The 17081-nt window shown below is 35.0% G+C and overlaps 1 protein-coding gene across 4 annotated transcripts in view; it reads right to left on the reverse strand.

Annotated features, from left to right (window-relative positions):
• Positions 1 to 17081, reverse strand: part of UACA (uveal autoantigen with coiled-coil domains and ankyrin repeats) — an 88681-nt gene that overhangs the window by 49112 nt on the left and 22488 nt on the right. For 2 of the 4 annotated variants that reach the window (XM_007479647.3, XM_007479646.2), the window contains exon 2: positions 1734 to 1864. In XM_007479647.3, coding sequence (XP_007479709.2) covers positions 1734 to 1864 — 131 coding nt within the window. The other 2 variants (XM_016427582.2, XM_001377333.4) reach the window with 2 other exon arrangements.

Consider the following 17081-nt stretch of genomic DNA (forward strand, 5'->3'; position numbering starts at 1 on the left):
CTATATCCTGCAATAATATTCCCTGGCAAACAGTTGTCAATCATAGGTTGACTCTGCACTAGTCTAGAGACTATCGGCACCATTCACCTGGGTATTGAGAAAATGTAAGCAGACATTTCCTCTTTCCAACATCTTGGGTATTTCTGAGACAATTTAAGGCAGGGAGAAGAGGGTGGTTAAAGAATGGGAAGAGTAGGCAGTCTTCAAATCTCTAAACCACCAGCATGTGTCATATTAGGTAGCTAGCCATGGGGTGAGGAGAGAACCTTGGAGTTCTGACCATATAGAGGACAGGGTTTGAGAGTTATACTGCCTGAATTACCTTCTCTGGGGACCATCCTTAAAATGATGGGAGACCAGGCCTCAGACCTGAGGCATCCCGCAGTTAACCACCCTGGGGAAAAGTAGCTTATTATCAATGGAAGATCCATATCCCTCCCACCTTTTGAAGGAACCTGGGGATACCTATGGGCACAGGTGGGTATGCATTTACAGAAGAGAAGGGCCAGAGACATCCCACTTCTACTTCTGCCACTTCCTACCTTATCCATCACACAAACACACACATATACATAAAAAGAATAAGACTTGAGCTGGAGCCACCATGGCTATGACATCCCCCCCTTGGACTGCCTTCCTGCCTGAGCTGAGGGTATCCGAGTCCAATGCCATCCTTTTCCAGAGCTAGAAAACCCCAACTGAAAAGAAACTCCCTTTTCCAATGCAGATCACCAACTATTCTGCCACTTACAGACTTAGAAAGATACCTGGGACACTGAATTGCTAGGGTTACATGGTCAGAGATGGGACTTAAAACCAAATCTTGACTCTCTAGCTAAAGAATAAAAACACTAGGTGTTAAACTCCTAGTCTGCTGGCTCATGGCCAGCAAAATTCTCCATGCCCAATGAAAGAACTAGATTAAAACATATTTAGGAAATGTTTAACAAAATGAGTAAAAATGCAAAATAGTTAATGTTAATTTGTGGTTTTCTAAGTCAATATGTATCCTGTAGGAAACCATTTCTGATTTAAGTTTGCAGAGCCCCATGAAGGCTCTTGGCACCCAGTTGCCAAAAATAGTCAGTTAAAATAGAACTTACTAGATGTGGATAAAGAAGAGTAAAAAAGGACACATCCTAGATCTCAGGTATTCTCCTTCCCAGTTCCACAGTCCCTTATGGCATCTTTCTTGCCTCTCACACTGAGTGAAACAATTCTTAATGATAGCTCTGGAATGGAGACTTAATTTGTGACAACCTAACCCAGAACCCTAAGTATTGTCATATATCCAGATGGTTCTTCCATTTTGAGAAGATCTATTAATCAAGCAAGAAGCAACATGATATAGTAGATATATTTGGCAGGCCTTGGAGTTGGGAAGACTTGGTTTCAAATATTTCCCCTGAAACATACTAGCTCTGTGACCATGAGCAAGTCCTTAATCCTCCCCAAGAAGTTCTCTAAGACTCTAAATTGTGGATTTACATCTGCTTAGTAGTTTCCATGTAGGGAGGTCCCCAAAGAAATGAAATTACACATTTAGAACAAAACAAAATATATCAGCCAAACATGTTTTTGAAAAAATCATAAAAGAGCAAAAAATTTTATTAAAATACAGTTCTAAAAAAAATGCCAGAAAAGTTAATAAAAGAAACTTCTATATTAACATTGCATACTCAAACGTTAACCCAAATCTACCTAAAACATAATTGGACCATGAGATTACTTACGCAGATCTGCCTTCCACATCTAATTTACCAGGATTGATTCCCTTTTTAGCAAGGATGCTGGACAATTTTTCTACATCTCCCCTTTCAGCTGCTTTCATTAGTCTGTCATCATATTTGTTCCAATCTGTTTGCTACAAAAAAAGAAAAAGAAAAGTTACTATAATGGCATATGTTATCAATTTTTAAAATTTTCATAGGAGACAAAGTTTAACAGCAGTATAAATAGACCACCTATGCCACCTGAATTAAAATTATATTGCATTTACATTCTTAAAATACTGTAAATCCAAGGCTGGATTTGAGTCAAGGGTGATCTGGGTTTGATTCCACTTCTGACACTAGCTATGTGATCATGTGATCATAAGTCACCTCGTTATTTCTCTATAAAATAAGGATATCTCATGGAGTTACGAGTATCAAATGAGATTATGTATATAAACTGCTTTGTAAACCTTAAAACACTGAATCTGATATTTATATTCCACCATAATGTCCAATCCCCCTAATCCCCACCAAAAATAGTTCTTACTCATCTCTCTTCCCATGATGCTATTTTGCCTAAACGCATAATTTTGTGGAACCAAGTGATCATGTTAGATAATGTATTCTGGCACAATTACATTTTCCAAGTACATCAAATAAGGCAACATTCTCTGTTACTGTATGAACATTTCTATGTCATCAGTAGGTTGAAAGTTTCATTAGGATTACAAATAATAAAAGCCTATTCCAATCAGATAGATGGTATAACTGATTACTAAAATCTTTTAATTTGTGGGAGGAAAGCATTTTTACACATTTAGCATTACTTTGCCAGTAACTGGGAATGGCACTTAACACATTCATAAACATCTACATATCTTCTCATAGGAAAACAGCTTAGGTACATTGTAAGACAAATGCAATAAGTTTCAGTAACGCATTAAAATTTTCCTTTTTTTTTTGGTTACATAATTTTGGGAATATTTGCAACAGGCAGCTATACACATTTCAAAATGTCATTTTTCTAATAATAAAAATCAAAGTGAATTAATATTGTTCACAACATTCAAGCTATTTTATTTACTCTTTTCTTTATGCATTGACACATATAAATCTATTATGTCTATAAACTAGAAAAATCAAATGAAGCCTACTTAGGCACATTAATTTTAAAAGGAGAATAAAGGAGAAAGTTATGTTACTATGGAGAATTCCAGTAAAGGCTTACACCTCCTACTAACTTTTATCATATAGTGGTATTATTAGTTGTGGTTGGAACAAAACATTAAAATAACTATTCTTAAGTTAAAACTTTGATCTTTCCCCATCAAACCGAAACTACCAGGAGATGAATTATTAGAGATATGCTGGTCAAATCGGTGGAACTGTGGTCTTCTAAACTTTAATAAATGTACCTAAAACACTGTTTGTTACATGTTACTCTAAAGAAGTGCTATTTCTCTAATCTATCTAGATATCTGTTCTCCACCTTAAACTTGATTAATTCCAATACAGTAAAGATGTTAGATTCTATAAAGATAAAAAAATCAAATCCAATAACCAAAATTACTTTAACAATACATATTTAAACATAAAAGACTTCAGCCATAAATCCATTTATTCTAAACAATATTCTCCAACTGACTCAACTTCATATATTTTGTTTACAGACTGTCTTATTTCTCCAAACATAAGCCCTAGGGGCAAGTAGTAGGAAGAAGTCAGTTCCAGTGATTAAGTACTCTTCTGACCTCTACAAATAAAATCTGCTTTAAATAGGAAAAGCTGGTTTAACAAATTTAAATTAATATGAACATTATAATAAATCTCCTGGAATAGAAAGTAGGGGCTTCTAAATAATTAAACAGATTAATTAGAACTTCTTTATAAAAATCAAAATGTAGCATTCTCCATTTAGTATCAGAATATCATTTGACGGTCAATTACTATTAACACAACTAAACAAAATGTTAATTACTGATAGTGGTTACAAAATACAAAATAATTCATTTTTAGCAAGTGATTATTGTGTTAAGTTTTTTTGTACTTGCACAAACATGTAAAAAACTTTTGCTGATAATAACTTTGGCTGTCATCAGCTAAATCAGATTGAAAATAAAACAAACTAACAAGCATTCATAACATAGTATGAAATAAATCAGACAAGAAAATCTTATACAGTTTTTGTTAAACTAAGCTATGGGGATACCTACCCTGTTTTTAGCAGAACAGGAAAGCCAAAAGCTCATCATAAAGAGGAACTGAAGCTCCTTGTTGCCAGCAGTAAACTACGTAGTTCTCTAACTTACAAACCTCAGCTATTCACATAAAACAAGTCCTTGGCTAAAACTTCTAACCAAAGGTTTAAGAACTTGGTTTATAATGTTTCCAGTTTGACATTCATCTTGCTACATTGTATGCTCAGCTTGGACCCCTAACAATATTTTCTTCCTCCTCAGGATCTTCCTCAGACTTCATAACTGCTTGAAAAATATCTCTCCCCTAGCACTATACTTGATTAAGAACAGCCCTAAGGCAGGTACCTTAACTCCTCCTCTTATTCTCTATTTGTAGCCTTTCAGGCAATCTCTTTCAGGAAGGAACTTGGAAAATCCTGCACAACTATATCAGCATCCAGCTGCTTTCAGTCTGCAACAAAGACACTGGAATGACCAGGCAGTAATGACTAGATCTGAATTACTCTGCTAAGAAAATGTAGTCACAATGGTCCGGTTCTATTTTGGATTCTATAGTACTTGACAGCTGAGTGCTAGAAAGAAGTGGCTAAATATATACATGAACATATATTTATATATAGATATATATGTGCATTCTTTTCCTCTGAGTAACACATTTTAGATCCTACTAGGGACAAAGGCAAGCATATGCAAAAATTTGCTGCTGAGAAACATGCCAAAACCTAACTGGCAATCTGAAGGTTTTGCTAAAAGACATTTGTCTTTTAGCAGCTTTAAATGTATATGTAATCTAATATTAAAGGGCAAACCATAAAAAACAACTTTTAAGAGCCCTTGATCAACTAAGAGAAATCTTGACCAAATAAGAGATAGATGATCAAAACATAAATTACTTCAATTTCACAAAATTGAAAAACTTTTTCATGAATACAACTCAATGTCACTAGAATAAGGGAAGGTATTAATTAATGAGGGTTAAGGAGCAATAAAATTATGGCAAGGTTCTGATACACAACATATTCTTTTAAACATGGGGCAGCTAGTTGATAGTCCTCAGGTCAGGGAGACTCCTCTTCCTGAGTTCAAATCTACCCTCAGATACTTACAAGCTATGTGACCCTGGCCAAATCACTTAACCCTGTTTTCCTCTGTTTCCTCATCTGCAAAATGAACTGGAGAAGGAAAAGACACACTTGAGCATCTTTGCCAAGGAAACCCTAAATGAAGTCGTCAGACATTACTGAAAAGGACTAAACAACAATATCTTACATATGTAAAATGTTATATTTATATGCATCTTATATAAGCTCAACATATATATTATTTTATTTTATGGTACATATGCAGATATATAATGTAAAATATATAGAGATAGGATAAATAAATACATCAAGAGCCATTCTCCAATAGATAAGTGGTTAAGGAACACGGATTTTATCAATGAACAAGTAATAAATATTTGTTGATTGAACAGTTCTCCAAAGAAGAAATGTAAATTAGTCATATGAAAATCTGCTGTAAATCACTAATAATAAAGAGAAATGTCAAAACAATTTTGAGGTTTCATTGCATACCCAGAAAACTGTCATGAAGGCAAAAGATAGGAATAGTTAGCTGGAGGAACTGTGAAAGGACAGGCATAGGAATATAATTTTGGGAAAACTGAATTGGTCCAACCTTTCAGGAAAGCAGTTTGGAATTATGCTTAAAAAATGACTACCACCCTTTGACTCAGAAACCTCTCTGCCAAGCAAATGTCCTTAAAAAGTCAAAGATAGAAAGAAAGGTAACACATACAACAAAATGTTTATTGCTACATTTTTTGTAGTAGTATGGCCTAGAAATAAAGATGGTTAAATAAAACATGGTACATAAATGTAATAGCGTTATTGTACTGTAAAAAATAACAAATATGAAGAATACAGAGATGCACGATCAGACTTATTATAGCTGATGCAAAGTCAAATCAAATAAACAAGCATTTATTAAGGGTTCATTTGACTATATGCCAAGCACTGGCATATTTCAAAAATATTAACACACTCTACCTTCGTGAAACCTTTATTATGATGGAGGAAAGTGAAGGCATATTAGTCATGCCACAAAGAGGCAGAAAATAAATCTATGTCCTCTGTGATACAGGAATAATAATGTAGCAGTAATTAAACTGTCTTTTTCTTTTTTTAACATTGCTGAAAATATTTTATTATTTATTTACTTCAGTGAAATTACAGTGGTATGAAAACAAAAATATCAATATTTTTAAAAAGAAATGAGTTCAGTTATTCACAGAATGATGTTAAAAATGAGTTCTACCACGATGATCACATATCTTTAAATTTACAGAGACCTACAAACAGAGCATTAAATTCTATTTTAACCAAAATGTGTCAGACTTTAATTTAGAAAAAGCACATGCTTTCACTTCCAATTTTTCTCCTTTCCAAGTATGAATCTCATTCTGTATACAACCAGGTTTCAGCTTACTACTGCTGCCAGTCTGTCTCCCAACATGCTAAATGAGAAGAGCCAGAAGCACTGTCAAAACATTAAATAGACCACATCACGATTAACAGTTTTAAGCAAATAGGTTACTCTTTCAAGTAATTTAAATTTAACTGAGTACTCAGTCTCCACTTTTTTTTGCCTTGGTTGATATCATGACCTCTGAGTAGTTTATCTGTGGAAAGTCAAATTTCTTCTATTTATTTGAGAAAACAGAATAAGCTAATTGAACAAGAATTCCATTAAACATTATTCATATAATAAGACTATAAATAAAATATTTTAGGAAAAATAAAAGATCCCTACTCTCCCACCCAAACCTATAACACTAAATGAGATTAAAGTCCCTAGTCTTGGACATTATTTGTTCTACCTAAATTTTGAGCCCCAATAGATTTTAATAAAAAGTTTATTGTCTTCAGTCATGAAAACCTTGAACAAGAAAAATTTTGACCATTGTCAAGAAGGGTATAATTCTTCAGACCTGGTAAACTTTTTATTCTTATGGGGCTACTGTTTTTGAGCTGGGTGTATTCCCACTGGTATAATCTAGAGAACCTAAACCACCCATTCATTCCCTACTGTTTTTATTTAGTAAGACACTAGGGCTTTTCTTTTTAAATACTGTCTGCATCTCATTGACTTAATCTCTCTAAATCCTGACTTTAAACCTAGGTCTAGCATATATCCTGATCTAAAATACCCATAAAATATTTTTTATCCTATAAAACCCTGTATCATACTAGGTTTTTTAAAAAATCAATCTTTTTTTCCCCATACCTATTTTTTTTCTAAAACAGTTTGATAATAATTTATGTATTCTCAAAAAGCTGAAGTTCCATTTGTAGAATCATTAATGTCTATAGGAAGAGGCAAACAATCATTATAGTACAGTTGTTTATAATGTCAATTAAAAGCTGTACTACAACCAAAAAGAAGGAGGAAAAATGTTACTCCCTACCATTCATTCTCTAATAGATAGGTATATCCAGTCTGAAAAGTCATTATTTTGAAAGGATGATTATAGGTTCATGTGAGAAACCAAAATGAATACGCTTTGGCTGAACTAAAAGATGATTCTGTTTCATTTAGGACTATTTGATTGTTCTTCAAGCAAAAATCTGGAAGAACTTAAAGTAACTTTTTCTTTAGTCTAAGAAGCCCAGACATACTCTCCCAGAAATAGGAGGCAAAGAAGACAATATTATATATAAGTCTATGAAACAATATAGATTGAGGGATGCTGTTGTGAAAACAATTAAAAGGACCTACACATATAAAGGTACTCTAAGGGAATATAAAACCATTTCTAATGTTCTGTGTATATCTGTGGTAATAATACCACAAAGGACTGAAAACAAATCTCTCTTTGCCATCTAAAGTCTTTTGTAACAGAGGAATAGAAAGAAGCATTGAACATCATCCTACCTCCTCAGGATTTAGGGAAATTCATCCTCCCAAACAGTTTTCTCCAGATTGAATAGAAACAGATTAGGAAATATTGGAACCAATGCCTCTTGGGAGATAAGAAATAAATGGAGGGAACAGAAAAGAATTTGCTATTAGGATTTAGGAGCAAAGGATATAGTTGTCTAATGTCAAATAATTAAATATTTGGGCTGGTATTCTTTCTTCTATAACAAAAAGAATCTTTATTTTAACTCTCCGGTAAAGTGTAATTAGTGGGTCAGTGTCCTCACTCTTTCTACATCTACTGTATCCCCCCACCCCCTACCCCATCCTGATACCAGCCTCAGATGAGTTTATGCTTAGGCTCTACCTTCTCTTCTTTTTGTTTCCTTTTCTCAGTAAGACTTATTCCAGAGATAGGTATGTTTGGGCTTGGAGACAACCTTTGTTGGGTTCAAGAGGCCCAGAGGCCCTGTGAGCAGAAAAGCAAAGCAAGGAGTGGATTTATTGAATGAAAGTGCTCACCCAAATCTAGTCATTTTACCAGAATAGTTTGAATAGTGCTGAGGTGAAATGTAAACTGCCTAATTAGCAGTCCTACAAATTGTTTTACATTCTGAAATCTCTCAGTCTCCTATCAGAATGTAACAGTAGTTACAAACTAAATTACTAAATCCTGTTTAAAGTTTTTGTAAAATATCCACTGAAGAATGTTTTGTTTTAACATTTTTTGTGTATAGAATATACCTTTAAGATTGATACTATCCAAATTTTCACCTAATCCAGTTCCCATTGATTACCTACACTCTAAGACATTCTCCTTCTTCCCTTAATGAGAGCTCACATTTTTCCTCTCCTCTGCATCTCCTGCCTTCACAGGAGAGTCTTCAACATATACCCCCAAGTCTATTTCAAAAATTGGAAGTACCCTTTATCCCTGCAGTCTCTCCCTCTGATTGAGGAAGATGCTCAAGCTATTTTCATTTCTTTTCAGGATTCACCCTAAAGGTCCACATTTCTCTATCATGCCCCCATCCTAAATATTTCAGGTTCCCTCCCCAACTCCCCAACCCATTTTCAGCTTCCTTTTTATGTGTCATTATATAATAGGTAACATTTTTATAACACTTTAAGTTCTGCAAAATGACTTACAAATATTAACTCATTTGATCTTCACAACAGCCCTAGAAGATAAGTGCTATCACTGTCCCCTTTTTATTGTCACACCCTTGAACTAATATTATTTTATCTGATCATAATTTTCTATGGTCCATCTTTCCCTATGCCTTATGATTCCTAATTCTGTCTTCCATATATATCACGCATGACTTCTACTCCCTTCACCCTTCAATTCTTTCCTAGTCTGTCACTCCTACACTTGAATATACTTTCCTCTATTCCCTATCTCAACTATAAATTAACTCAAATCAATTCTATATTATCCTCTACCCTCAATTCTTTTATCCCCTTATCCTATCACCAATCACACCCTGACAAGCCCCAAACCTAGATTATATTCACCATCTTCCCACTTTATGTTTATATCTTTCTGAAGAGAACTAGAGAAAATTACAAAACTATGTGACTGGGCCTTCACTGACAACAAGGCAAACATCCTCTTCCTTTCTGATTGACTATTTTACTCTCCAAATCAGCAGTATCAAACTTTCTTTTCTTCCCTTAAGTTTTCCTTGGAATACCACCACCTTCCTTCTCAGCCAAGGCCCTTTTTTCTTTATACTTCACTGAAAAAATAGAGAACTTTCAGCAAGAGCTCCTTTTCTTCTCTTCCTCATCTCACATTACTTATATTACTCTACTACTTCCTTCTGCTAGTCTCAGGTAAAGAAGTAACCCTTCTCCTAGCCAAGGCAAATCTCTTTACTTATGTCCTAGCACCACCCACCCCCATCACCTTATCTCAACTTTTTCAGAAAACTACTCCTACTATTATCCTGGGTTTCTTATCTTTATTCTCCTATCTAATCGCTTCTTTCCTACTGCCTGCAATATACTCACATCAGCTTTTACAAATCTTCACTTGCATATTTGTATCTTATAAATCCCTTCCTCTGGGACTAAACTTGACCTTTAAAGAAGTAAAACATTAATTGCAGTTTTACTTCTTTTATTCTCTTCTTAACCCTTTTCAATCTAGTCTCTAAACTCAGCATTCATTCAACTGGCACTGCCCTCTCCAAAGTTACCTCTTAATTGCCAAATTCAATGGTCTTTCCTCATTCTTGATTCTTCTTGACTTAAGTATAGTACTTGATGCTGTCAATCACCTTCTCCCTCTAAATATTTTCCACTAGTTTTTAGTGATAGTGCTCTGAGCTCTACTTTCATTTGTCTGACTTCTTCTCTGTCTCCTTTGATGGTTTTTCATCTCAGGTTCACTAACCTTAGATGTTCTAAGGTAAGGTTCTGGCCTAGGCTCTGTTCTCTTTCCTCTCAATACTATCCCAGTTGATCAGTTCCAATAGGTTTAAGTATCATCTCCATTCAGCTGATTCCCAGAATAATAGATCAAATCCAAATCTCTGGTGAGTTACAGTACTAAATCTCCAAATGTCTCTTGGACACAGATGTCGGAAATTCAACATGTCCAAAATAAATACCATTATCTTTCCCCTTAAATCATTCCCTATTTATAATCTTCTCAGTTGCCTAGGCACACATCCTTGGTGTAATTCTGGACTCCTTGCTCTAACTCACCCTACATATCCAGACTAGCTATAGGGAGACAAATTAGAACATTGCTATATTCTGGGTCATGAGAACCTAAACCAGAGTGGTAGGTGCATGAATAGAAAAGGGATGTATATAAGGGGTACTGTGAAAGGAAAACCTACAAGACTTGACAACTTGTTATATAAGGAGTGAGGTGTTCAGGATGACATGGACTTTGTGTACCTGAGTGACAAGAAATATGGTGGCATCATCAAAAGTACTAGTTACCAACAGTAATATGGAGGCTGGGGGACTTTTGGGGAACAGATAATGAATTCTTTTTTAGAGAGTTTGAGATGTCAAGGGGACATCTATTCAAAATATCATATAAGTAGCTGATGATATGATACTACAAGGAGTGAATAGGGCTGAATATATATTTCATCTTTGTCTATATGCAGAGATATAGTAGCTGTATAGAGATACTAAACAGCTAATGCATTCACCAACTGAGAAACTGTAGAAAGAAGCAAAGGACAGAACCTTGGGGCATACCCAAAATAAGAGGGCAGGCCATGGATGATAATTTGACAAAGGAAAATGAAGAGTGAGTGAGCAATTCCCCAGATAATCAATATGATCAGAAAAACTCAAGGAAGAGATAGTAGCCAGAAAGGAAAGAGTGGTCAACAAAATGTCAAATGCTTTAGAAGTCAAGAAGGATGAGGTCTATTAATCACAAATTTCAAAGAAGGTGCCTTTATACCATTACTTTCAAGGAGGCATGTATTTTTGAGTTATGGTACTTTTATTTATAAGAGGCAATACAGCTTTGTGGTTAGAAAGCCAGCCTCAGAATAAAGAAAATCTAGGTTGAATCAAATCTAAATTACAAAATAACTGTGGATCTGCTTTGGTGGTTTGCATTAAGTCTCCTACATTGTTATATAGGTCTTATCAGGGCTTGAGATTGCAGAGATTCCTCTTAGAGTCTTTGAATTTAAGTAGCTTAGTTTTTATAGCACTTACAGAATAGCTGCTATGTGTTAATAGCCTCCAAAGAGACAAATATATTTGGTAAATTAATTTAGAAGTTTTAGCTTGTAGCAGTTCTAGGTTAAAACTGAATGGATGTCTCAATTTCAGAGAAACCTAGGAAGTGAGTTTAAAAATTTGCTTGTATTAAGAATACTGTTGAGTAAATCAAGATGCTTAAAGATTTCTGGCTTGCTTTAGAATCCTCTGCCATTTTAAAGTTAACTACTAAATATGTTTTTTATGTAAGATCTGATTCAAGATATCTTGTGATGATAACAAGCTTCCTACAGCAGTCAGGGTAAGTTTAGTTTAATGATTTGTTTTATAGATCTATTCATTTCTTTATTTTGCTTCCTCCCATAATCATGAATTAGTGTTCATGGAACAACAAAGAGGCCAGTGTCACTGGATCAAAGAGCATGTGCATGAGGTTGCTGTGTAAGTATAAAAAGACTGGAAAGGTGCTGGGGGCAGAAGGAGGAGCTAAGTCATGAATCACTTTGAATACCAAATAAAAAATTTTGTATTTAATCCTAGAGGTGATAGGGAGTCTTTGGTATTTATTAAATGGGGGGTTGTGGGATGACATGGTCTGTCTGTGGTGTGCTTTGGGAAACTACCAGAGCATAGAATATTTGAGAATGTAAAGGCTGTTTCTGAAAGGATAGATCAGTCTACTGATTCATCCCTTGGCTCCAGGCATTTTCTCTGGCTCTCCTCCATGACTGGAATATTCTCCCTCCACCTCTGAGCTTCCCTGGCTTTTTTCAAGTTCCAACTAAAGTCCCAACTAAAATTCCATCTTCTACAGGAAGTCTTTGCTTTTTTATTTACCTCTTTACTTCTTGATTCCAGTGCCTTTCCTCCATAAATTATTTATTATTTATCCTACATGTAGATGGTTTGTACATAGCATTGCAGCAGGACTTAATCCAAAGCAAGACTTTGGATTTAGAAATATAAGGATCCTTAGGAGTCATTTAAATTCAATTTCCTCATTTACAGATGAGAAAATTATGGCCACATACATTAAATGACTTATTATTCAGTGACAAATGTAGCAAATAACAGGACTGGCATTATATACTTTATATACTGGCAATAAACACTTAACATTATATCTTGTTAGCAACGTTTTTAACTTCTACATTTTAAAAAAATTGATCATGATATTAACATATTCATATCTTGATTATCTTTCCCTAAAAGAGAATATAAAAACAAAAGGATCTCAAGTTTAATAAGTCTCATATTTTCAAGAACTGACTAGAACACCTAAAAGAAATCTATAAATAAAACATAAACACTAGGAAATAAGAAGTTGGGAATCATGATTTTTTTCTGTTTGCCAAACCACTCACCTTTAGTCTATTCTAAAATAGATTTTGAAAAGATTGCACTGTGGTTCTCCTCACATTACTTCATTTACATCACAAAATAGAGATTTTTTTTTTAAAGTATCACTTTCTTTGTTAGAATTGCTCAATATTGTTTGTTATGAGACTCAGATGACATATTTGTAAAGCACTTAGCAACAGTGTCTGGCACATAGTAGACACAATAAATACTTTCTCCTTTGCCCTCTGTAATAGGCAATTGGGGATGCAAATCTAGAGGCTAGGAGAAAGATTGGTGCTAGATAAATAGATCTGAGAATTATCAGTGTAGAGATGAAATCATGGGAGCTGATTAGATTACCATGTCAAATAATATACAGGGAGAAGAGTAAAAGGCCTATGACAGAGCCTGGGAGATACCCATCTTTGTTGGGTATGACCAGGATGAAGATCCAGCAAAGGTGTCTGAGAAGAGGTAGTCACAGGTAGAAGAACAAGAATCAATTTATTTCATGGAAACTTAAGAGAGAAAAGGGTCTTAGGAGAGAGGGTGGTCAATAGTGTCAAAGGCAGCAGAGAGGTCAAAAAAGATTAGGATTTGAAAAAGATTATCAGATTTGCCAATTAAAAGATAATTGGAAATGTCAGAGATGATTTGATTGAATAAAAAGGTCAAAAGTCATACTGCAGAAATTTTTAAAAAGGAGTTGGAGGGAAGGAAGTGGGGATACCATTATAGACACAAAGTTTTGAGAAAGTTTGGCCAAAAATGAGAAGAGATATGGGATGATAGTGGAGATACATCAACTGAGTATATTGAGAATAGGGAAGATGTGAGCATGTTTATAGTCAGTAGGGAAGTAACCAGTAGACAATGAGAGATTTTAGGTAAGTGAGAGGGTAGGTATTTTGGAGAGGGCAATATGGTAGAGAAAACAATATAGACCTTGATGGAGAATCAGCTAAAATTAAGAAATAAATTAATTAATTTCCACTAAATTTGGCTCCCAGATGTATTTCTAACTTTAAAAAATAGTATTCAGAAACAGTTAGGTGCTCAGTAGATAGAGTGCCAGGCCTGGAAACAGGAAGTCCTAGGTTCCGATCTAGCTTCAGATTCACTGGGCAATCACTTACCCCCACATTTCCAGCCCTAATCATTCTTCTTCCTTGAAGTGATACTCAGAATTGATTCTAAGACAGAAGGCAAAGATTTCTTTAAAAAACAGTATTCTACTCAATTTAGCAAATATTAATTAATTGCCATCTATGAAGATTGAATTTAGCTATTTACTGATTGTAACAATGAAGATACTTAGTTTAACAAAATCAGGAATGTCTTGGGAACTTTAAAATTACTCCACCCTACTTAGACCATATTTTAGGGGAAGATAAAATTGTAATCTCCTGATTGAACAATGAAGGTTCTTACCTCTTACCTTATAGTGAAGCTAGAACTTTAAGTTAAGTCTATTTTAAGATCTTAATACAAAAAGGTATTAAGTATCTATAAAGGTTAAATTAATCACAAAAAGGTCAAGTAACTAACAAAAGCTGAACTTAACAAAGAAGTGTTAAGTAACTCTAAAGATATAATCTAATCAAAAGAAGATGAGAACTAAAAGTATGGGCAGTCCTGGAGAAAAACCTTTGATGTGATTGGTAGATGTGGAAAAATTTAGAGGAGGAGACACAAGGGTAAAAGATCTATATATTTGGATCACTTCCTCTCTCTGCCACCTTTTGTGGTGGAGAATGGGCTGGTAGCAGCGTGCTGGGCCTTCGGCATCTTAGCATGGCAACAAGCTATTGTCCAGTTCGGTGGTGAGCTTCTGACTGAGTTTCCCTCCTTTACTTTTCCAACTTCATCCCCTTAGAAGCCTCTAATCTTCAGAGACCTAGAGGCAGGAATTTTAAACTACCCCTGGCACAGACTAGGCAGGAGAAATCCTATATCCTCTTCCCTCCTTCTCCTTAAATTCGTTCCCTCTATATTAATTAAATTACCATAAATAGCCAGACTGACTTGGGTATTTTATTTGGGATTTTCCCTGGTGACCAATTAAATCTAGATTTTACGTCACAACCCTAAAATTATCTTGACACATCTAAGTGCAAAACTCTGCATTGGAAGATACAAAAAGAAGTAGAAACACATTAGCTAAAATATGAAGAATATTTAGTAGAGCAACCCTCAGAAAATAACAGGGAGCAAACATGAAAACACCACTTGGATAAAGCCAAGAAATAGAATGAAAAGTACATGCCACAACACTTTATCAAAAATATCCAATACTCCAAAATATAATGAAAAATGAGCATTCTACTACATACACAAAACTTTTATTGTTTCTTTTCACTTAGACAAAGAACATATTCATAAAAATGTTTCTTCTAATTATTTAAAAGAGGATTTCCTTCCTATGATAATTTAATATATGTTCTATATTGTAGAATAATTTAATAACCTTATGTATTATTGCTTAATACCATAATGTCTTCTCTGGTATGATATGACAGTATGGAAACTACAACAAGTAAAATATATAGCAAAATGACTTTTTAATTGCAAGAGGTATTCATGCTTACCTAGAATACAGAAATCCACCAGCATAATGTAAGACATGATAAAATGAGTAACAAGAAAGAATATGACTAACAAATATAGGATGATAAGAGTTGGAAGGAAACTCAAAGGCTTTCTAGTCCCCTGGCTCATTTTAGAGATGATAGAGCTAAGGCATAGAAAGATCAAATGTTTTGTCCAGATCCTTTGACTCCAAAGTCAGTAATCTTTCTAGTTTACCACTCCTTATCTTTGAGACTTAAAAAAATGGCTTTCTTTCTTAATTTTATTTTACTGTTATTATTTAAGTACTTGGTGTTTAGTAATTACTCCAAATTTAGCAACTAAGGACTTAAGTCTTACATGTTTAAGTGCTTACTTGGCAAAGCACTGTGCTACACATACACAATGTACTTGTGTTCTATTTAAAGGAATTCAATACATACATAAGTGTGGTAGGTGGAAAACTGAGCAAGAGAAAAGACACCTTAGAGCCATGATGGTGAACCTATGGCATGCATGCCAAAGATGGTACACAGAGACCTCTTTATAGGCACACTCAGGCTCCTGGCTTGGCCAACTGGAAGACTGACTCTGCCTGTTGAACTCAAAGGGGCACTGGAGCCTCCCCACAGAGCTCAGCCCTGGCTTGTTCAGTTTGCAGCCCTTCCTCACCCTGGCCCCAACCCCAAATGCAGTTAGGAGTGGGGCATGGCATGCAATGAGGGGGAGGCAGGAGCTTGCTAAAAAGTTCTAAAAGGTTCTCCATTACTGCCTTAGATGGATCAAGGAAGTCTTTAAAGGGGCAGTAGTACCTGACCAGCTCCTTAAGTAAAGGCAAGGATTCAAGGGTTCTAAATTTCTAAAATGAGGAGATGGGAAGTACATCCACTCACTAAAGAAAGCTCCTTTTAATACAGGAGACAAGAGATGGGAGTATCAAGTTATAAGAAGAATTGTAGTCTAATTTTGTTGGAATGCAGAATTACTAAAGGGGAGAAATGTTATGTGACTTGAACATATCCTTTGACTTTAGTCAGTGACCTTTCCTCTATAATGCACTGCCTTTTACAACTGACAGTTTTTTAATGGCTTAAAAAAAATCTTCAATCATCTATCACAGTTACTATTTAATTAATGCCTCTGGTCTTCAGCAAAAACAGGTCAATTTCAAAAGTAAGGAGTAAGAAGGAGTAGGATTTTTAGTCCTAACCAAAACAGGATGCTAGATTATAGAGGGCCTAAAATGCCAGGCTAAGGAATTTGTCTTTTATCCTATAGGCAACAAAGACTTCAATTGGCCTCACATTTCTTCCTGGTCCAAGCAAGTTAAATCTCATTGTCCACTGCCCATCCCTCTTCTAAAAGTGCCACCTGGTTCCACTACAAATCCATGATAGGCACAGATGGGTCCTCAATGCTATTCTTTAATATTAATTTATCTAAAACTCAATCCATTTTACTGTTAATGCTAAATGTTTTTTACTCTCAAGAACAGAACAATTCCTTCCCTACCCACAGGCCCCAATTCTCAGCAGAATATGTTAAAGAAATGAATGCCATAAAACTGTTGAGTCGACATCTCTCAAATATTCTCATTCTCTTGTTAGATACTGACAGCATCATGGCCCAATCTCTC

The sequence above is a fragment of the Monodelphis domestica genome, chromosome 1 (genome assembly GCF_027887165.1).
Source record: "Monodelphis domestica isolate mMonDom1 chromosome 1, mMonDom1.pri, whole genome shotgun sequence".
Classification (NCBI taxonomy): domain Eukaryota; kingdom Metazoa; phylum Chordata; class Mammalia; order Didelphimorphia; family Didelphidae; genus Monodelphis; species Monodelphis domestica.